The sequence below is a fragment of the Melanotaenia boesemani genome, chromosome 10 (assembly GCF_017639745.1).
Source record: "Melanotaenia boesemani isolate fMelBoe1 chromosome 10, fMelBoe1.pri, whole genome shotgun sequence".
NCBI classification, from domain to species: domain Eukaryota; kingdom Metazoa; phylum Chordata; class Actinopteri; order Atheriniformes; family Melanotaeniidae; genus Melanotaenia; species Melanotaenia boesemani.
This window is the reverse complement of record NC_055691.1, coordinates 34,603,166-34,626,086: the sequence shown is the minus strand read 5'-3', so window position 1 is coordinate 34,626,086 and position 22,921 is coordinate 34,603,166. Positions and strand designations below refer to the sequence as shown.

The 22,921-nt window shown below is 40.4% G+C and overlaps 1 protein-coding gene across 5 annotated transcripts in view; it reads right to left on the bottom strand.

Annotated features, from left to right (window-relative positions):
* Positions 1 to 22,921, bottom strand: part of si:ch211-1e14.1 (UPF0606 protein KIAA1549) — a 38,623-nt gene that overhangs the window by 2,708 nt on the left and 12,994 nt on the right. Inside the window, exons 3-23 of one of the 5 annotated variants that reach the window (XM_041997608.1) lie at positions 19,918 to 22,077; positions 19,715 to 19,803; positions 18,504 to 18,663; positions 18,241 to 18,371; positions 16,049 to 16,241; positions 15,822 to 15,881; positions 15,588 to 15,733; positions 13,014 to 13,191; positions 12,156 to 12,340; positions 9,409 to 9,585; positions 8,932 to 9,213; positions 7,636 to 7,871; positions 6,577 to 6,713; positions 5,733 to 5,747; positions 5,118 to 5,326; positions 4,027 to 4,256; positions 3,801 to 3,945; positions 3,368 to 3,694; positions 1,912 to 1,964; positions 1,164 to 1,312; positions 162 to 313 (exon numbers count right to left, since the gene is read on the bottom strand). In XM_041997608.1, coding sequence (XP_041853542.1) covers positions 162 to 313; positions 1,164 to 1,312; positions 1,912 to 1,964; positions 3,368 to 3,694; positions 3,801 to 3,945; positions 4,027 to 4,256; positions 5,118 to 5,326; positions 5,733 to 5,747; positions 6,577 to 6,713; positions 7,636 to 7,871; positions 8,932 to 9,213; positions 9,409 to 9,585; positions 12,156 to 12,340; positions 13,014 to 13,191; positions 15,588 to 15,733; positions 15,822 to 15,881; positions 16,049 to 16,241; positions 18,241 to 18,371; positions 18,504 to 18,663; positions 19,715 to 19,803; positions 19,918 to 22,077 — 5,414 coding nt within the window. The remainder of the gene's footprint in view (positions 1 to 161; positions 314 to 1,163; positions 1,313 to 1,911; positions 1,965 to 3,367; positions 3,695 to 3,800; positions 3,946 to 4,026; positions 4,257 to 5,117; positions 5,327 to 5,732; positions 5,748 to 6,576; positions 6,714 to 7,635; positions 7,872 to 8,931; positions 9,214 to 9,408; positions 9,586 to 12,155; positions 12,341 to 13,013; positions 13,192 to 15,587; positions 15,734 to 15,821; positions 15,882 to 16,048; positions 16,242 to 18,240; positions 18,372 to 18,503; positions 18,664 to 19,714; positions 19,804 to 19,917; positions 22,078 to 22,921) is intronic. The other 4 variants (XM_041997604.1, XM_041997606.1, XM_041997605.1 and 1 more) reach the window with 4 other exon arrangements.

Sequence of the window (22,921 nt, the reverse complement as noted above, 5' to 3'; positions counted from 1 at the left end):
AAACAGATGGAGAAAAGTTTGATAAAGTATACTGGTAAAAAGAAAAAGGCATAATATTTAGCTAAGAAAGTCATAAATCAGTGTTACTCCAACAGGAAATGGTTTCTCTGTACAGAAAAGAAGATACTGGAATTTAAAAGAAAAGAAACAGATTAACGCACTGGATCTTTTTCTGGTTCTCCTCTGGAGAAATTGTCGTCATGGTAATGATTCCAACCAATGCCTCCATTTTGGCCTGGAGCCCTGAGCCCTCCCGGGTAACCATTTATCCGGCTGGACAGGCCCACCTGTGTGAGATGATGGAGCTGGGCACCTACAAACACACCCACATGCACACACACACACACACATCATAGCAAAGAGTTATATTACCCGACACAATCCTCAGCTGCCCCTCTAATATACTTATGCAATCAACAAAGTCTGAAAACCACTTTGTACATTTCTGCTCTCTAAATGCTAAATCAATTTCTATTACTCTAAGTCACATGGTGCAGGTAGTATAACGTCATCTCTGAATTTTTTAAAGACCCGTTCAGTGAGACAGATTTGTGGTGTTCAGTTCATTGGATTTTAGCAGAGAGGGGGAAATAAGGAAGGAAAAAGAGGATTTGTTCTTGACATGTGTTTATGGATTATTCCAGTGTGGTTAGCTCAAATGGAAACCTTGCATTTAGACCAAACAAATAACCAAAATGAGCTATTTGCAGCTACTGAAAATTGAAACCAGATACAAGCAGTGAATAATTTTAAAATTGAAAATGTCAGCAGTTGTGTATTAGGAGCCGTTGCATCAACAGTTTGTTGGCATGCCTGTAGCTCCTTTCACCAAGTGGGAGATATTGTCTGCTTGTTATTGCATTTTAAATTAAGTGTCTTTAATATGGAAGAATGAGGACTGCTGTGGCTGACATCCAGAACTCATCTAACATGAACTGTGCCTCGAGACAAAATAACATAAATAAATTAGTCTCCTTTTAAGTAATATTGTTGAAGGGATTTGCTTCTTTAAATCTTTGCGTGTGAAAATGTGGGATTTTTTTTTAAATTAGATATAAAATAGTGACATATAATGGGTTTGCAGACAGTCTGCAGACATCAGCATTAGTAATTTATAAATGGTCTAATGCATGAATGTGATAGCGTCAAATTTCCTCGTGTACCTGTAGTCCCCCCCACTGGACGTGGTCTGGCAGACGACGGCAGCTCATCAGCGTAGAGGCCCCTGCTGGAGTACAGGCTGTCTGGCTGGAGCTGCTCGCCGTGTCCTGCTGTTTCTCCTGGTGGCAGGTAGCTGGAGCCAAGGCCCTGTCTGAAACACAAAGAAAGTCATTTTCTCTCTTTTAGTTATGGTATAATGAAACCTGTTTTACAATAAATGTGTGAATTCTCCGCAGGTGTAGTCTTTACTCTGATAAAACAACAAAACATCCACGTCCAGCTAAACATCTTCTACACAAATTATGTTAATTCTGCATAAAATTGTAATGCATGCATCATGTTTATGTCGAGGCATTTCATTCTGTTCTCAATCCGTGCACTACATACATATTTATTAAAACAGATTTTATTCAGATCAACTTGGCTTGAACATTTTGCAGTTTACAAACACAGTTGTTTGGAAGTTTTGCTGTATTATGAATTTAATGTGCATTTTTTGAAGCCATTTAAGAGACCTCTTCCTTAGACCTAATCCATTAAACCAATAAAATAAAGATGACTTGTCTTTTATTATTCACGAGTTCCAACAGTGTGGATGAAGCAGAGGAAAACATTCCCACTGGTGAAGTGCTGTGGAGATCAAGGTATCTTTTTGTTGGCTTTCAGAGGTGCAAGTGGATGTAAAATATAACAAAAACGATTACTTTATACATAAATAAATACTCAGTTTTTCCAAACTGCTCTGATTACCTTGGTGTCAAGCCTTGGACTGATGCAGAGGACAGATCCAGCTCAGAGAATCTCTGGAGAAAACAAGAGAAAAAAAAACATGCAGTATAAAACACAAGACAAAGATCTGAGGTACAGTTTAAAACCATGTTAACAGCTTTTGTAGATGATTAAGATGCTGCAAATAAAAAACTGTTTAATCTACAGAAAAATTTAATATGGACGGTGGTATCCACTGCTGTGTACAGAAGGTTGAGTGAAGGTACTGATTACTATGTAATTAACATGAATTATCTAAGCATGGGTTTGCTGGTTGTACTTCTGTTTTACTACATGAGAAGGTAGTGAACCTGCAACAACAGCGCCAGCAAGTGGCTTATGAATGAAAAACACTTCATTAATTCCTTGAGCAAAATTATGAAAAAAATAATTAATTATGAATAACTATGACAAAAATATTATAAACTAATTATACACAACAATCACAAATAATTATAAGTCTTTGCTGAACTCAACATCAGTGTTATATATTCACCAAGCAGAAGTTTTGCTCTGCAAAAAACAAACAAAAGAAAACAAATTAATATAAATAAACTCTAAGATAACTCACAGTCAACAAGGATCACATCTAAATGTTATCAGCTGAGGAACGTGTTTAAAGTTTCTGGCCATATTTCAACTAAATGTAGCCTTTAACAAGTAAGGAATACATGGTTGCATCCGTAAAGCACGGATTAGCTTTTTCCATCAGTTATAATGCAGTGTGAATCTAATATGACTGATTAAGTGGATAAATATATTTTCAGCTTCCTGAAACCACTCACAAACTGCCCTGTCTCTTCCAAACGGCTCATAACTCTTCTGCTCATGTTACACTAACTGGCACTGAAAGCTTTTATCTAATTTTAGGAATGGTTTCTGACCCACAATATGAATTTCAAAGCAGGATTTATGCTACTAACCTCTACTTAGTCTCTTTGCAGCTCCACTCAGAACATGAAACAGTGAATGTGATGCAAACCCAGCATACTGGAGGCTTAGCTCACTGCGTTAACAAATGGTAGCATTGCATGAAGTTTTTCTATGGCTGTACTTTCTTTGAAGCCAGGCTACTATGCAGACAAGATGTTACTGTTGCAGGGTCTTAGGAGTACTGTACTGTATATAGCTGCTGGGGGTTGCGAGGTCACAGATCCGCAGGGGCAACAGATGGAGGATTGCTTAACTGATTAGTTTGTTAAGAAGACACAATGCAACTTGAAGCTATAGGCTTCATGCTGTGAATGAAAGGAAAACACCTTGAGAAAGGGAGAGGGCTTTACGTGTGTCTGCTAATGTGGTGGGGATATATTTATAAAGCCTTAGAGAAAAATCTGTGGATAACCGATGAAGATGTTTGTTGTAACATAGAAATAAGAAGTGATGCTGAATAAGTTAACATTCCATCAAACGTATCTCTGAGTCAATGACAACTTACACCAGGGAGAGGGCCAAAAGCTTGGTATGAAGGACCCCAAGCTCTAGGGCCACGGCCTGGAGGGCTGGAGCCCTGGTGGTTGTTGTTGTTGACTCCTGGGAGAGTAATGCCTGCTGTGCTCCCCTGAGAGGTGGGAGACACAAGAGCAAAGGCATCGTCTAACAGCGAGTGCATCTGTTGCCGCGCCTCCTCAATGGAGGGTTGTGGAGGCATGTAGGGTGGTGGGGGAGGGGCATGGCCTGGAGGAGAGGAGGCAGGGCCGAGGAAGACATCATCTGTGGGGGAAGGGCTCCTGTGAGGGGATCCTGGGCCTTGGTCAGGGTCCGACTGGAATCAACACAACACACTTACGTATATGAGCGTTTACTGAGGGAATGTTTAGACAGTGCATGAAATGAAAAGCCGGATGTTGTGATGCTTCTGTGTTACTCACCACGTAGGCCACATTGTGGATGCCAGGACACTTTCTGTAAGCAACATCGCTGTCCTCAGAGATAAGGTGGTCTTTGTCTGCTTCCATCATGCCTCCATTCAGCTGATCCTTCAACCTCTGTTTAGGAGAGCGCCTCCCACGAGCGCTGAGAAACAAAGGTGGAAATATCTAATCATTTCAAACTGTCCTTCTTTTTCTGTCTCAACAAAAAAATTAAGACACTAACCTTTTCTTGGGTTCCATGAAGCTTGGGGGCATCTGAGGTTCTGGGTCCAGGATCTTATCGATTTGTGTCTGTGCTTTTTGGTAGATCCGATCCTGGTCCTTTGCATCTCCAAGGGCACTAACCATGTCATCCATTGCAGGGAAGTCATAGTGGCCCTTCCTCTTGGCCCGCAAACGAATCTTGTTACGATGGTGTTCAATTTCTGACTTGTGCCTCAACGCTACCTGAATCTGAGAATGAAAGGAGCTTATCAGAGCTTATCAAAGCATACCAAGCCTAGACATAAAAGAACTTGTATCGCATTTACTTATGAAGGGATAAGCAAGCATGCTAGCAAGAATAGTGATATTAGAGCTAAAACTATTTTTAAACCAGTAAATAACTATCGTTCAAAGAAGCTGGAACCCATCTATCTGTTCACACTGATTTCTTTGTGAGAAGCCGTTTCATTTTTTCTGTAATGTCTTTGTCCATTAAGGGTCGAAGGGAAGCTGGAGCCTAACCCAGCACTTAGCAGGTGAGAGGCAGGTACACCTGGACAGGTTATCGTTTGCCATTTTCTCAGTGATGCGCCCCCTATTGATGGCTAATTCTGCATCCATCTTGCATCCTACCCATACTGAGATCTCTCCAGACAGTAAAAAACTGTGTTATCTTGACTTTTATCTTATCTGTTATGTTCTGGCTCTCTTTTGTTTCATCTCTTCCTCCAATAATGTCTTCTGACATCCATCCATCCATCCATCCATCCACCCATCCATCTTCGGCGGCTTATCCGGAGTCGGGTAGGGGAGGGAGCTGCCTAAGTAGGGAAACCCAGACTTCCCGCTCCCCGGCCACATTCACCAGCTCATCCGGGTGGATCATGAGGCGTTGGCTTCAGAAATGCACATAAATGTATCACCAAACGAGTCCGGAATGTGGCGTTTTAAGGCTGAAAAGCTATGAAGAGGTCTTTAAATCTCTATAAAGCTCAGATTAAGTCATCTGGCATTAATAAACGTGCCACTGGATTTTAGAACATTTGAATCTTCAGAGAACAAACTTTACATAAAAATAATTCTTAAAGCAAAACAGCGAGCGAAGCAAACCTCTTTGCTGATTTGGTTTGTATCGGACAGTTTGCCGTTGATGGGTGGACTGTGCAGCGGGGGGACCGGCATGGGCTGCATGGCAATGAGCTGCACTTTATTGGGAAGTCTCCGGCTTGCATCTGTGGCACGAGACATCCGATCGACATGTTCAAATATGGAAGCTGAGGACAGCTGCTCACTAGCTGCGCCATTCGTAGGTGGAGGACCTGAGGAAGAAAAGGAAAGCAGGATAACATGGGTCAGAGCGGCTTCTGCACAGAGAAAGCAATACAAATCAAATTTCTATTTCTCATTTAAATGAAAAAACATGGATCGTGTAGCAGTTGCATATCTTCTATGATCTCTAACAAAAGTGCGGGGGAAGTGATTTTGGTGGTAACATGAATGAACATATATTTGTATTTTAAAAAGTTAAACTTCATGTCAGACAAATAGTTTTTGCCTTTGTTTGTGAGGTTTATTGTCTGACTGACGGCTCAGCAGACAGTGATGGATGGTGAGAATAAGCCAGGCTCAAAACTACCACAGAAACAAAAAAGACAACACACAGGCAGCTGCTGGAGGTCAAGCCTGAGATCTATGTGGACAGACAGGAAGTGGACAAACTCTTACCTATTCTATTCTTGCCTGCAAACCAGAAATAAAAAGAAAGAGAGTCTTACAAAAGAGATCAAGTAAGAACAAGATAAATGTAGTTTCTGTGCAACAGAAAAACAAATGTTAGTGAGTTGAGTCCTGGCCAAGAAAAATAAATTAAAAATAAGAAACACAGCCATGCGGAGGTAAAGAGGAAGGAAAGGAAATTCTCAACAGCTAGCAGAAAAGCATTTTGTTTGATCTTTAGGTCATTAGTCATGCAAAGGAAAGGAGGCTTATCCAGAAGAGTTTAAAACACTGATTAAATGACTGAATAAACAAAAGGAAAGATGTCACATACTTGTTTCATACAATCTAATTCTAAATGTTGTGGAGAGCACATCCAGTCTCAGGCAGTTTTAACAATATCAAAGCAGAGCCCATTCCTGAGTGGGTGAGTCAGCCTGTAGCCTGTGTGACTGTGTCTGGCTCCAGCACACAGACTCTGAGTGGCATTGCAAGCTTGAATCTATCAACAAGCTGTCAGAAAGAGTAACTTCAGCTATTTTTTGTTTCTTCCTCCCAAATCCCCTCTCTGGACTTCTCTGACCACAGACAGAGTTCCCACTACGTGTTTGATTAGCTTAAATGTTCCTCTTGTAATTTTTTCACATTTTAGGCTGATGCAGTTTCTTCATCTGTTTTGTTTTAATGCCTCTGCTGTTTTCCTGCCCCCAATGTGGCCTTCTTGTCAATCAAATGCTGCCAGTTTGAGCTGCTCTTTGTTTATCTCTTCATCTCAGCCCAGTCCCCCCAGTTCCCCCATCCTCCCCCTTCTGTGTGTGGAGGAGTGATGTTGAGCGTTGCCAAGGCCACTTGCCATTTAAAACATTGATGGGGACCTTACGGGTCTGCTTGCTGTCGCTGGGCGTGGCCTGGGCTCTCAGGTTTCCCTCGGTCGATTCCCGTTCACTAGAATGATCACTCACCACCGAGTCACCGTCTGACGGGGAGATCCTACGCAGAAAAAAACACACACACTTTCATGAATAATAGAAGCACGAGAATGCCCTAGCAGGCTGAAGCATCATGCATAATCAAAAACAGTGCTCTTCCAAGGTAAAAGCTGGGAGGATGCTTCTGAGAAATGATCATATGGTTGATTTCTTGTGTATTTAAAGGATTTCTATCAACAGACCGTTAAAACTTTTTATTTGTCAAGGATAACAGTCAAGTTAGGAGCAACAACCTTTTCCCCTCTCTTAAAGAGACTAGAGTCGGGTAGGGGACTAGTGTAGTTAGTAAATAAATTACTGTTGTACTGATGTTTGGTGTCGTTCAGCATGTCTAGAGAACGTTATCAGTGATTCATATGCTATTTTAATTCAATATGAACAGGAAATCTAGTAAATATACATAACAGATATCAACTGGCTGTGTGTTAAAATAAAACAGTGAAAGAAATAAAAAAATGGATCTTATTATATTTTTTATATTATAAGTGATCCAGACATGTTGGCAAGAGCAAAAGCAGATCCCTCACCCACTGGTGGACTAGGTGAGTGTGATCAACCTTAAACAAGCTAATAAAAGGAAAAATTAAACTGTTTTTACAGTGTACACAGAGAAACAATCTAGTGTAAATATCACTAAAACATAGTAATAACCGCAAATGACACAGTAATGATTCAGCTCTTAAAACACAGAATCTGTCTTTCCAATCTTCTCTTTTTGCCTTAATATATCACCAGCAACCAGTAATATGTCAGTCAGATTCAGGGCTTCAGTGTTTATTCTGTGCTTTATACAGTATAATGTGAATAATCTAAACAGCCATAATCTGATGCATTTTAACCTTGGTGGTCCTTAATACCAATCTAAACTCCCCTTTTCTCAGACACAGATCCTCCTCCCGCTTTGTTTCTCTAGCTACGCTTACCTTTCACGCCTTCGACCGCTGCGTGACGCCTTTGTGGATGAGGCAGAGGTTTTGGATTTTGGTGTGAGGATTTCACCATTTTCCGATGGACTGAGGCCATCTTTAATGGACACAGGGAGGGGTCCAGAGCCAGGCCCTGGTGGGACGGGCTCTTGGATTACCATGACATCATCTTTACTCTGCTGGCCAAGATGAAGCTTGGCAAAGTCAAAGCCTTTCACACTGGGGGCCTGTAACTAAGGAAAGGAGCAGCGGAGAAAGAAAACAAGGAATAAAGTGAAGTAGAGAAAAGAAAGAGACATAAATGATAGCAGATAAGGATAAAAAAAAAAACATGGTAAAACTACAAGGGTAAAACTATGACACACCGGATGTCCAAATACAAACAATGCTTGTGACAACAGAGACAAATCAAGATGGTACACAGATATTCCAGTTCAGAACTAAAAGCCATCAGACAGAGGTATGAGTTTTTAGATTTAATTAAGCTGGATAACTGAAGTATGGGTCTCCAGGAGGGAGACAGACAGACAGGCATTAACAAATAAAGAAAAAGTCTATGAGTCTACGAGAAAGCAGGGACAGAGAGAGCTTTGGGTAAACACTGAGCTTCTTGCTTTACTTTGAGGTGGTGGTGGGGGTGGAGGCTTGAGATGGAAGCAGTGAGACTATTTCTGTGCAAAGCCCTCAGGACTTTCCAACAGCAGAGAAGTAAACAGAGGATGTAAGATCTCTGTATGTTTGTGACACTGAGATGTGGCTGCAGGAGAAGAGAGGAGTGACATGACATCTCCATTTTAATTTTCACTGAGTTTGCTGAAGCAAACTGTGCAGCTTAGAAGAGGCTTATTGGTAGAAAACTCCTAATCCGGTGTGATAGTGCTAATCATGAGAGCCAATAAATGTGTATGTGTTTGTGTTGTTCTGTTTTGCTCTTCATGGCACATGGACAAGGCCAGTTTTTTAGAGGGAAAACACTGAAAAAGCTGCAGCTGAAAAGTGTAAACCCAGTCTTACTCTAATTAAAGCTGACACTGAATGAAACAAACACACGGCTAATGCTATCTGCCACGCATTATTCTCACTAATTACTACTCAGCCTGGACTAACAGTAAATTAGGGAATCACTCACAAATAAGCAGTTTTGCAACATGCAGAAGTATATACAACATCTGCTACTGCACGACACAGCGACAGCGTCTATGTAGACTACAAACACACCACAGTCCACAGTCAAATCTGCGAGGTCTGTTTACACAAACAAGCGCTAGTCTCCATGTCTACAACACCATGTACCTCCTCCTTGGCTCTCCTCCCTTCAGACAAAACTTTCATCTTCTCCCCCGTCTTCATCCCCCCTGGCTTCTTTACCACAGCTTTGCTCTCTTGTCGCTTCTGCTCTTGTGATGTAGTTTCTTTCATTTTAAGTTTCCTCTTTTCATCCTCATCCTCCTCCTCTTCCTCATCTTCATAATCCCATTCCTCTTCTTCTTCCTCTTCCTCTTCTTCTTCTTCCTCCTCCTCCTCCTCCTCTTCTTCGCTCATACTGTGTTTGCTCTTGGGAAGAGAAACTGGTTTCTAAGCAGAAGTAATGATGGATAGGATAAATGGCTCTAGATTTGAGGCAAATGGTTTTTTTTAACGGTACTGAAGGTTCCACTCAATAAAATCTGACATAAAAATAATTAACAGAAAAACTATTAATTAGCTACTTTAAACACAGAAACTATGCTTGACTATGTTTTCTACAAACCACCAGACAATGCTCTGTACCTTCCCCCTTTTAACCTTCATCTCCTCCCCTTCCTCCTCCTCATACTCCTCCTCTTCATCCTCTTCTTCCTCCTCCTCATACACCTCCTCTTCATCCTCACTAAACTCAATATTCCCTTTAGTTTGAGGAAGTGGTTGGCGAAGAAAGGTCCTTGATTCACTGAATGACGTAGTGGACTGAGAGAAGAGGAGTGGTGTTAAGTGACAGATAAGTGTGCTGAGCAGAGAGGACAGGCTGTGTGTGTTACGTCTGTACATTAGATTCAGTGTATTTACTCAAGTTCATCACAGCTAAGGTTAATTTGTAAAAAAAAATACAAGCGCAGATGAGTAAAAGCTAAACAAAGACAGGATGATAAACCAGTTGGCTTTGATGCTGAAAAATACACATGTAGCTCCCCAAAACCGGCTGGTTGCTTTTGAGCAAACACAAAGAAAAGCATATATATCTGATGTAGGTCTGGTGGAGTGTTTCTGTGCTGTGTGTATCTGGGACAGTGTGGAGAGAAAGAGCACTGCAGTGGTACGATACCCAGACACATTCAGTCTCTAGCCTGGTTTCCATACTGCAGGACCAGCACTGGCACAGCAGAGCAATAGCGCAAACAAACGCTACCCTCCATGGGAAGAACTTACAACAAGTTCTGCATTGAGCATCCTCGAGAGGAAAACAGAGAAATGACTTTCTTGTCTGAGAATATCTGAGATGTTCATTGTTATTTTTAAAATCTGTTCCAGCTCAGATGTGATTCGTAAAGCTGTTCCATGCCCTCTAATAAATATCAAGTCTTTTTTTTCAAGTTAGTTCTTTGGCTCCTTTGTGGAGGTTTTTTTGTTCTCCAATTTTTGTTTCCATTCACCTTTTCTTAGAAGTCAAAAATGGAAACAGAAAACCAGCTACCTTCAGACTAAAGACTGAAAAGACCGTTAGCTCTTACCAGAAAAGCATAAGACACATCATTATGGGGCATTAATGGTACATGTTACCTCCTCAGTAACCATCCAAACTAAGGGCCACTTTTAGCCTACAACACATATATAACACATTATAAACATTATAAACTTGGACCTAGAGCAAATATTTGCAGTATAACATTATAAGAAAAAGAGATGGAACTTTAAAAAATTGCTTGGCAGTTAAATATCCAGGTCACACTGAATGGAAGCTACTATGTACTACGTATATGTCTAATGCAAACTACATTCAGTGTAGATGTAATGTTTTAATTTGCCTTTGCTTCTTCTTCCAAACAGACTAAACAAACAGTCACTACATTAAAACCACCCATATTTGAAGTAAACAACTTGCATCTTGGCAATGAATGTGGGCATTTCTTTGACATTACTTTGAACCAGGATAATTCTGTAGGCCAAGCACACCCACCCTCCCCAAGCAGGAAAATGCCTCCGCAAGCAAGAAAATGGGGCCCACCACACAGTAAAAATGTTCATGGAGAATGACAAAGAGCCCAAGGTGTTGACCCAGTCTCTAAACTCCCCAAATCCCAATTGGATCTGACACACAAGGGATGTAACTAAATGAGGTCAATCCCTAGAGTCCCTGCCCCACAACCCCCACTATCCCCTTTGAAAAAACGCTGCCTGCAACTTTATTTCTGACACCACAGGACACATCCAAAGGTCCGATGGCCACACAGGAGACCTACAAAAAACATTAGGCTAAAAATTAGCCATCAAACTTCAACTCATTTAACCTCATGGAAACTCAGAGGCAGTACGAAATTCAAAAAGCAGTCTTATTAAAGGTAAACTGAATTATTTCCATTTAAGTAAGGGCATCAAGGTAGAAAATGCTTTTACATTCTGAGTCAAACTGGAAACTACAGAAGAGGATTGCTGGCGCTTTGAGCCAAGACTCATTTTCCAGCAACATCATGAGTTGTAACCCTACATGTGTACCTTAATAAGTCTCTCTTGGAGTCATTAAATTTGGAGTCATTAAATTTTTACTATTCCCATCTATGAGAAGAAATGATAAAATTCACACTGTGCAGTGCTGCACCAGTCTCCCGGCGATGACAGATACACCTAATTAATCAAAAGGTCATTTAAATTTAAAGTGCTCACATCCTTCTTTCCAGCTCTGTACATTAGCTGAACTAAACTTTTCTATCCTGAATACGATGATGTTTCTGAGCTGGTCTGGTCATCATGATGATGAAAAAAAAACAATTTTACATTTTACAAAATATGCACAGTACAGCTGGCAATTAGCCATGTGATTACATAGTACACAGTGCCAATGTATATTAACTATTGGCATAATTCGGGCAACAATTATCTCATGTAATATGTTATCTTTTCTGATTAAAGATTAAATGCAAATCATTTCAGTGGATTTGGTTGTGTTGTAGCTGTTATTGGATGTCAGATGCAGCTGAGAAATTTGTATAAACAGAGGTGGTTAAGTTGTTTCTGGGTGATTCCAGTTTCAAGACTAACTGCCATCTAAATGTTCCATAGTGATCGTAGCTGGTTGCACAGTAACACAGTAAGGGCTGATTTAGTTAGGAGGCAGAGGAAGCTAGAGGTTCCAGTCTTACCAGAACAGCTGCCACTATCTGTACCCAATGTGACGGCCTTGGTGTTTGGACCTGGTTTGTTTATAATATCATCTCTGGTGAAAATTTCACACACATACACATTGCCTTGCTTCTTTCTTCTGTACATAATTTATGATAAATCCAAAACAGTAAATTATGGGTCAGATTGTAAAGTATGAATACCTTCTGCCTCTGCTGGATGGTGGTCATGGCATCCGGCTGGAACTCTAGCTTGTCTGTTCGACACAGCTTCCAGTAGAGGATGGAAATGATGATAATAACCACGAGGAGGGGAATCACCACCCCAATAATGATCCACATGTTGGTGTTTTCAGTGTCTGAGGAGGAGGATGCCACCTTCTCTACAGCTTTAAACAAACAGATTGAAGGAGTCAGTTTTTAGTTTTAACTCAGCCTTCAAATATAAATATGGGACATTCAGAAGCACCTTAATGCAAGGCTTAGTGTTGTCTTCCTGTTGTAACTTTAAATGCAGACCTTCATTAGTTATAATTAAAACTAATCTTATCCCCTAGGAAAGTACCATATGAGAACAGAGTACAGAAACTCAACTCCTCTGAGGGGCTCTCGTTAGGCCTTCATTCCTTGTTTAGATTCTTAATGAGGAATTCAGGCATTTGGTACAGTGTGTGGAGAAGGATGATTAGTTCAGATGGCACATGGCACACACAGCAAGCTGGAATTCTATTTTTATTTCTTATTAGGACCTTGAGAAAAGTGAGAAATAAAGCACAACCCCGTTAACCAGACACAAGAGTCACAGCAACACCAAAAAATGAAATGAGATCATTTACCCCAAGCAGGTTCATTACTGTCTTCTTTGACTATTTACACTAAAAACACATATTGTTAAATCATTTGAGCAGCACCCACGATTAAAAAGGAACAAAGACTTCCTGTGGAACACTTGATATAAATGGAGCAGATTTCATTTGGTTTAAATTTTATGGTTCAGTCACCATGTTACTCAGCTGCCCCTGAACATTAGGTAGCTAATATAAAATATATACTCATACTCACGCTGAGCCAAAATGCCCTGCACACGATATCCCAAGACAATGGCAGCCCTCTGAACGTCCAGGTTGTTCAGCAGGTTGGCTGTTTGCACTGCAGGCATCCTCTCACCACTGGGACCCTCCACAAAATACACTATTTCCAAGGGGTGGTCTGCATCCACCAGCCGGCTCACACTTACAACCTAGGAAAGGAGACAAGGAAGGAAGTGTGTCACTTTGCGAACATCAGTATCAGATCATGAGGTAAGTAATGCAGAGAGTGACAGTTCAAATGCAGAGAAAGTAAGATAAACAGTCTTTATAAATGGACAAGTTCCAAACACAGATCCAGAATCTCTAATCCTCACATCATTTCTAAGTCCATGTTTTAATTTTGATGCTTCTGTTTATTACACTGAAGAGGCCTCTAATATGAAACATTTGTGGCTCATAGACAACGCTCAGACAGCTGGAAAAAAAGGCTTCCAAAAATGAATATAGGAGTCATGGATCTGTCTCTAAATTAGGACTAGAAGGTCTGTCTTAATGAGCAAAGTCTTAATGAGCAAAGTGTCGTCAGTACTAAAAATGACTTTCTAACGGAGAATGTAGTGACTCATTTTCTGTGGAACACTATAACTTTGATTATTTTTTAGTGTATGTGAAATCTGAAACAAATTTAAGCAGGTTTGTGATGCATAGAAGCAATTATAAAAGCACATAATAAAACATTACAGTAAAACTACAAATCTTGCTAATTATTTGGCTCACATGAAACATTTACAGGTAAATAAATTATCTTTCAAATACTTTAACGGTGCAGTTTGTTTTTTGCATTCACACATACATTTACAGAAACTCTGTCATCATATTAGCAGCTCACATTCTTCATTCTGATTAAATTAGTCATGGTTTAAATAATTTCCATGTTGACAACTACATGGGTGCATGTATGTATGAATGCATGTGTGTGTGCAGACTCCCTCTCGTGTCCCGAGGCACATTGCAGTCTGCTGTCTGTATTACTGGAAAGACTAAAGTACAGGTCATGTCTGGACTGACACAGAAAAATGGCTGGGTGTGCACCCTCATTCAGGGTCAATTCTAGTCCATGCACAGTTATTAGAGTGGAAAGAGGGCACTGTTAATGTGTGTGTTACTGCACTACCCCCCTTAGCCTCATCTCTCATCTGTCTAGGCAGGCTCATAAGGTATTCTCGTAGGTGACAACGCTAAACTTATTCTGTCATGACAGTCCAGATCATCCGTCTGAGGTGCACCATGTGAATAAGAGGTTTTTCAAGTTCAGATACTCCTTCTGAGCTGCCTCTAACCTACTGTATCTAACAGACAAAGGTAAATGTTTTAAATAAAAGTAAATAAATAAATAAAACAGAATATTTTACTCAGTGCGCTACCATAGCAACAAAGAGCTTAAGTGGATGATAATGAATCTGTGTATAACTTGCATGCAGCAGTGAAAAATAAAAGTAAAAACATCATATTGAAATGTAAAAATGTAAAAAAAACATCTAATCTTAGCAGTAAAAATATACTTAAGGTTAAGTACCAATTTGATCCATCATTTAAAAAAAATCACTCTGTGGGTTTTTTATGGGGGCCAGAAAGGTCAGAATCAGAGATGCTGCAACTCATCTAAGGTTGATATTTGATATAAAATAAAGTCTGCCTCATGCACTCAGACTTCATGAGGTCAGATCAAACATGCATCTCATCTCTCGTAACAAATCTGTCATCCAAGTATGTAGCTCTTCCCGGTCCTCAGATTTCTAAATCTTTCACCTTCTCTTTTCCATGTCTAAATCCAACTGCCCCCATCCCACATCCCATTTATGCCTCTTTTTTACTTACAGAAAAAAACTCTTAATCATCCCAAATGCAAGACACAAACAGAGAAAGACCAAATTAATAAGTGATGTGCTCTGTGGCTCACGAGCGCCATCGAGTAACCCCCCCCCCCCCCCCCCCCCCCCCCCCCCCCCCAAAAGAAAAAAAAGAAAAACAAAAAACAAGGAGAAAAAAACAGGAATATGAACCCCTTTAGGTGGCAGTCTTTGAGTGGCTTGTTCCTAGTGTTCCTAGGGTGAATGGGATGCTGTTGCCATGGAGACAGAGCTACATCCTGTCCCCTTAGAGATGAAATGAGCAGGTGCAGAAAGGACCCACAAAAGCCAGTGCTTGATTAGTAAAGCACCGAGGCTTTCACTGGTTACCAACACTGCAACACTGACAATGAATCCTCTGTTCTCAGCAAGGTAGCTAGAAAGAGCTCACAGAAGGGAATAATATAAATATGGAAGGATTTTTTATTATTATTATTTATTTAGAAAGTAACCCATAAACTGATATGAAATTATCAATAACTTGAACAAGAGAGACAGGCTGGTGTCTTTTGAACAACTTACCACTAATAAAATTATCTTACAATGTGTGAAAACGTGAGCAACCAACAGAACATCACAACATTAAACAGCTGACAGATGACACTTTTTCTAAACTTATAGTCAAATAAATCCAATTATTTACAAGGTTTCAGCTGTAAATGCTACCAGACAGAAGTATTAAATACATCTATTACCTGAACACTACTGTTGCCCACAGTGGTGGCTCTTTTAACACGTCTAGCCAGTCCCATTGCCTCCCCCAGTAACATCGCCACCCGACGCTCCATGCTAGCTTGAAAGGTCCTTTCACCCACTTTCTGGTCCAGCACACCCAGGAGGACTGTGAACATACAAAAGAGAAATAAAATGAATACCATAAAGTGTTTTATATTTTCTGTATAGCCTCTGTAGTGATGGAATCATTTTACCTGTTCTAACCCACGAGGAGCGAAGCAGGTGACTGGTGTTCAGCTCTGGATAATGAAAAGCTGTTAGAAAAAGGACAAAATTACAGTTAAACACAAGAATTTTTCATCTGTAATTTTATTACTTGTGATCAGACTCAGAATATAATCAATATCCCCTAGATATCCCAGACATAATGATGAGTTCTGAAAATGTAAATAGTTTAAAAATACAACCCTGCTGTACTCACGCTCAGCTATCTGTAGTACAGGAAATCCCATATGAAAGGTGAACTCCACCACTGTGAGTTTCATCAGAGTGTTGCTGACTTCTGACCCCAACAGATAACCCCCTGAACCACTAACTGTGAAAGTGATGTCCACTGGGTTCCTTACTAGCTGTTGGTCCTCATATTTAGGAGCAGCCATGGTGATATTAACAATCTGAAAGAAGCCACAGTTAGACAGGAAAAATGTAAAATTATTTTGCATTTGGCTACTTAGCATTGTTAATACCTTAGAAAAAAGAAGCATGAAGAAAATAAGCAAAGAAAATGCTGGAACTGCCAACGAAGTATCAAGTGGTGTTAGATTAGATCTGCAAAGGGCCAGTATGCTGTGATGGGTTATGCTTTAAGCTGGATCTGACAAGGCAAAGAGCGCTGTCACTACTCAGTCTACAAGTCATGCTCGAGGATTTGTACTTTATCTGAGTTGTTAATTCTAGCCTGATACCTGATACCAATATCGGGTATCAGTGTAATACTAAGTGGGTGTACTTGTACTCAATATTCATAACAGTGTTTTGACACTACAGAACCCGATACCAATGTGAAAAAACTGTCAAAATGAATGAGTTAGTGCAAATCGCTGGAATTAACACGTTCATTTTTTAACACATTAAGAACAAAGTAATTACTCATGCCATATTAAAAACCCAAATTTGCCACTGTATATGTGAGAGAAGCTGATCTTTGGCCTGTAGGTGCCTTGTTACAGCTGTTAACCAATTCCACCCAAAACCACTTTATCCTCCGTATTTATGAAGTTTCTGTCAGTTTTTTAAAGCCTTACATTTAGAATTTTATCATCTCTGTATTGACAAATACTCAACTGTAAGTCCCGGTACTTGGTATCAGTGCTTCCCAAGTTAATTCAACATCATTATCTGTGGTCTGTGTCTTTGGTTTTGTTCTTTTTAAATCATTATTTCCAAAAAATGTCCCAGAAGTCCTTCAATACACCCACTGCTGCTATGAGATGTAAAACTGTACTTTATACATAAAAGTACAGTTACATTCATTATATTTTAAACACCAGCTGAAATAAAAAGATCTGTGAGTGTCAAACCCATTATTATTATTATTATTATTATTAATAATAATAATAATATATATATATATTTATATTTATTTAAGTCATTCAATTCAGCAGCAGCACAAATCTGATTATTTATATTTATCAGTTGCACATTAACCAATCAGAGCGTGTGATGGGTCTGCAGCTCCGAGAAGGAGTGTGTTGGTTTGCAAGGCTGTTGTGCAGGTGGGACTGTGGATTCCTGCAGCAGGTTTCCTGACATAGCTGTTCCTGAACAGAGTGCAGCACCAATTCATCTGATCTAATCTAGCTCCAAACTCATAACTACCTTTGGTGCAGATATCTTTGTAATGCTGCAAACCTCAGAATAGTTCTATAATTTAAACAGGGAAAAACTTAATATGTACAATACTTTGTGTCTCATTTAATACCCAGTAATTTGAGGGGGAAGTTCTTCAGGATTATACAAGAAATCATTCTTTGGGTCTTGTTCATGGTAAAAAAGGAAAAATGATAAAGACAGGGTGTTGGAAACTGAATCTGAGGGTGACTCAACCCTTGTGTCTAATCAAACCTCTTTATGAAGTGATTAAAAAGAATCTTTAGAATAGAAAGCACCAACTTCCTCATTATGAGACCCCTGTAAAGAATGAAGAGCTTGGATGTGGCTACTTATATCACCATTGGTTAACAAAAGGCTTAAAATGGACAGACAGATTGACCAGGGAGCTTAATATGTTAAACTAGAACAGAAATTTAGATAAACTCAACAAAACAGTTCATTTCTGCTAGGCAATATCAAATTCCTAGTCAGCTTTGCGGCTGTTCCAGAGACCCAGCATGAAATGGTTGAGGCAACCTGTCTGCTCAGACCAAAAATGAGCAACTAGTGCCCAGCTTGCTTGCAGAAAGAGCTAAACTAGCTGTAAAACTATAGTTTCCGTTGAAGGCAGTCAGCTCTGACACAGAGCAGTTAGCGGTCAGGTGGCTTTAGATCATTGTCACTGGGTAATTAAGCTTAGAGATGCAAAGCCACAGTGAAAGCATCCTAATAAAAACATCTCAGCTGGAATGCAAATACGCGACTGCCCCTGCCTTCCTTCTCTGATGTGGTTCCACTCACATGGACCGTGAAGTTGGTTGATTCCTTTGAACGCCGCCGCACTTCTGCAAAGGCCTCGGTCAAACCTTTTTCAGTGCTCTCGCTGAAGTTGCAGTATCGCACATCTATGTGGTCAGGAACAAACTGCAGCACTGCATGAAGGAGGAGGGCATGGGGAGTTTGAGACCAAGTTAAACGACTTTAAAAAATGAGCAGATTCAACATGCTTACAGTTTATTACTTTTGGAAGCTTCAAAAGAAGATTTGATGAGTAGCTGATTTACCTGTGTGGACTTGATATTTACGGTCTGGCATCTTCCAGTTGGGAGACACAGACAAGAAACGGCGTCCAGACCTTCGTAGAGCATTGATCACAGATATGGCCGTGTACACAATCGGACCAGATACCACTCGGAACATAAACATTGGTGGGGGGTCCACTATCTACACAAGATAAAAAATAATTACAAGCCCCCTATTAGAGTCATTCTTCCAGTTTTTTCACAACCACTTTCAGCCGAGACATTTTCTGGAAGGACAACATGTGAGAAGACAAATAACTGAGACAGCAGAGAAAGTCTGGGCCTGCTACTGATGACATTTTCTGGAGGTCATGTAACAAAAGGGCTTATGTAATAAGTGTTAAATAAGCAGCTGATATTTCGAACTGTGGCTCATGCAGTGTGTATATCCATCTCGTTCCATGTACACACACAGACACACAATTAATTTGCAAGTGTGAGGACTAAAAATAGCAATCAGTTTCAAACTCTTGTCACACACATTTACACTCATTTGGCAGAACTTGGACTGTCATATAATAAAAGCAGCCAGAACAGCTAGCCTAGCTTCCCACAATGCTGAGTGGCGTCACAAACATATTTATCTGCGCTTCAGAGCATAACTGTCCAGGAGACATTAAAGTGTGTTTCATCGCTCTGATTTACTGTTTTGTTCTGTAATCGATTGCTTTCTGAAAAAACAATCTATGTAAGTTCCATTTAATGACAAAAAAGGAAGTTTCTATTTCTTCTAGTGATTTGAAAATGTAATTCTACATGTTCTAGCTTTTTGTTGCCACTTGGGGGCAGTCTCTGAAATATGTGGACAGCCGGAGGTGTGGGTTTCTCTTGGCTGTGTTGGTGATGTTGTTGGTCCTTTAGCTTTGTCACAAATTCTTTTGTCAGAAAACGGATTGCTGGCCCCCCTCCAGATCAATATGCATTTGAACTATAGTATGCACAGCATCATTTCCGGGGGCTCTGCACTGTTAGGTTTTGGATGACATCACATAAGTCTGTCTGGATTAGTTACACCCAAATTCCTTCCCTGTGTGGAGTGAGATTAATGCAGATGGAAACGTATAAATAATGTTACAAATGATGCATTAAAAAAAATAACCACAACATTATTATTTTATATGAACGCTGTCCCATATAATATTTGTCTTTACGCTGCATGCTAACGAAACAGAAAATAAATCGCGAACATTTACCTGCACTTCCACTGACTTGTTGAATTCCGCTTTCAGTATGTCTCTGATTTGAGATTTGGCATATCCAACAGTGGCTCCGGAAGGGAAAGCTTGCACAGAAAGAAGAGATTTGATGATTTAGTCTTTTGTATATCTATATTCAATAAAAATGACCCTTTTAACTTACACATGTTTAAGAGAGACAAAGCTAAATAAAAGCTTACCAATCTGTGTTAAATAAGGGGGACTGTCATGTCTGCAGAGGTACTGCCTTGATGTTGTCGTAGTTGGTTTGGTTGTGGAGATGATGTTGACTGTCGTTGAGGTTTCAGAGGTGGCAGTAGTTCCAGTAGTAGCTTGATAAGTAGTAGGTATGGCAGCTGTAATTGTGGGTGCAGCAGAGACTGTATTAACTTCACTGTTTGTTGTTGGGATCGAGGTCATTGTGGTTAGGATATCAGCGCCATCTTCAGTCATGCCCTGATCACCAAACATAACTGGGGGGACAGAGGTGACGTTGTGTGTCGAGGAATCGGTTGGAACTGAAGTCATATTGACAGCTTTTTCAGTTGCATCTTGGGAAGTTAGGTCTGTTATGCCAGCTGTGTCGTTGGCAGCAGGTTGAGTGGGAACAGGTGTGAAGGCTATGGTTGCAGTTAAGACAGCAGTGGTGTGTATGGTACTTTCTGAAAAAGAATCTGTAACAAACCATTGAACATCTGTCAGAGAGAAGGAAGATGTCACATCTTCTGGCACCGGAGGTGTGGCACTGGGCTGCAAAGCCTCTGTTAGTGGAGTATCCACACCTACAGTGTGTGTATATGCAGACAAATCTGTGGTGGATACCTGACCACCCCATGTGGAAGAGGAGGGATCAATGAAGTGGGTTGGAACTATTGATGGATCGAGAAAAGACTGAGAGTCATTGACTAGTTGAGGACTCTCCTCTGTGGTTGCTACTGTGGTTGATTCATCATGAGGCTCAAACCCTGAAAGGTCACTGGAAGACTCATCTTCAGTCAGATTAGCATCACTGGTGAAGCCGGTGGTGGGTGTGATCTCTGTGGAATTCATCAACACTACAGTAACATTCCCTCCGTGTTCAGCTACACTTTCTGAACCATTGCTCTCCTTGGTCAACTGAGTGGTGTAATACTCTAAGCTGTTCATATCAGGTAAGAGGACATCTGTTGGCTGAATTGTGAAAGTATCTGCCCAGTCTATGTATGATACTTCAGGTATATCAGCGTTGGGTGTGGGAGTAGGCTCAAGAGTAATGTGAGTTGTTGTAGAAAAAGGGGAAGGATAAATGGATTTATGTGGAACAATGGTGCTGTATGCTGTCACGAGACTGGGAGAAGGCGAGACATAAACAGGGATTAAGGATGAAGGGGATATTCCCACTCTGGAAGGAAAGGATGTGTCATAGATCTCTGTGTAGTCCTCCAGGTCATACGGGTCAGAGGGCACCTTGGTGACCAGAGAATACTCATCTCTGTCTGAATCGTAGAAAGATATTGTGTCCAGGTAGTCTCCAGACCCCCAGTCCACATCCATGGTGTTGGTGGGATAAAAGTCCTCTGGAGACACCTCAGTAGGTTCAGATAAAGGAGATGTAGGGTGGGATGTGATGAAAGGCACATTGTACCCAGGAGATTTAATCTTATCTGGGTTGGGCAGCATGTTATATACAGGCTTGCTGTCCACCAAGGGGACGACGCTGGGATTCAGTTTACCTGAATCGTCTATTTGACTATAAGATTCATCAGCCAAAGAGTCAGAGAAAGACAATTTTGGGGTTTCAAGAGGCTGACCAGTTGTTAAAGTCATGATTGGAAGTGTTTGATCTGATCTCTCATCCTGCTGCTTGCTAGGAGTTACTTTCTCCTCAAAATGAAGACCCAGATGAGCTGCTGATCCTGTAAAGGGAGGGGGGCTTAAGGATGTTATGGATGTATTTGTCTGTAATGTCCTGGATATTGTGGAAGTTGGAGGGAGAGAGGACGCCTGGTAGTCTGAATTGGTCCTGGCCATCTTCCAGTCTGTGGCGTGTTTAGCTGATTCCTCAAATTGTGGAATATATCCCTGAACAGTTTCTGAGGTTTTTAATAATGGACTTGTTAGAATATGTGGCTCTTTTACAAGGGCATCGCTTGGCATTTTGGATTTGGTATTTTCATATGCATTATGCCCCCATTGAAAAAGCGTTGTGTCAGCAGTCCTTGGTTCATCAGTTGGTTCAGAAATGAATGACAGGGCACTAGGTGACTCTAGGCTTTCAAAGGTAGTATAATGTGAGTCTGGTAAGGCTGATGGTGATGGTCCTGCTGGAATATCTTTGAGAAATCTCATGGGGTGGTGTGTAGCGTCCGACAGAGATTCATCTGCAGAAAAGTAAAGATTGGGATTCAGTTGGTTGCCAGATGACAAAAAAGAAAGCCAAAAGGAGAAGGATACTTCTAGTACATGCTATCCCCAATCTTGTGTGCAGAAATAAACAATACATGGACACTATATAAATAACTTTGGCATAGCAGTTTCAAGTATACATTTTAAGATTCAGTTAATAAATTTGAACATTTATCATAGTTTTCTTTTAATCATACTTCAGCTTGACTGTGTTGAGTCCATTTTTCTGTTAACAGTTTTCTTGAACACAAATGTACACAGAACAGCTTTATCTGTATGTAGTCACCCCTAAACACATCTCAAAATGCTCTTTGTTTTTATTTATCTATTTATTTATTTTTCATCTCTGAAGTGGGATCTCAACCTCCATTCCTCAAGATCCCCAGTCTTGCAGGTTTTGGATACTTTAAGACTGACTCAAAATTATGGGTCATTGTGTCACTCTTGACAACATACAGTTGGATCCATTTCAATTGGATAGAGCAGTTTGAGCAGGTAAGCATCTAAAAGCTGCAGGACAATGGCCCTCGAGAACTGTTTGGGATCCCTGATATAGAGCAATCTTTATGTACTGTATATTGCATGTAGCACAAAACAGGCAGCAGGTAACGACTGCTCGATATCCCCGTGGAGCAAATAAAGAATTAGAATAAATCACTGGTTTAAATCCAACTACTGGCAACAAAAAATGTTGATCTTGAAAAAGAAAAAAAATAATATGGGATTCACTTGTTAATAAAAAAAAGAAAGAAAAAAATCCAAGCTATAGTGATAATGACAGTTTTCCTCTTCCAGTTTCAAACCATGGGAATATGCTGA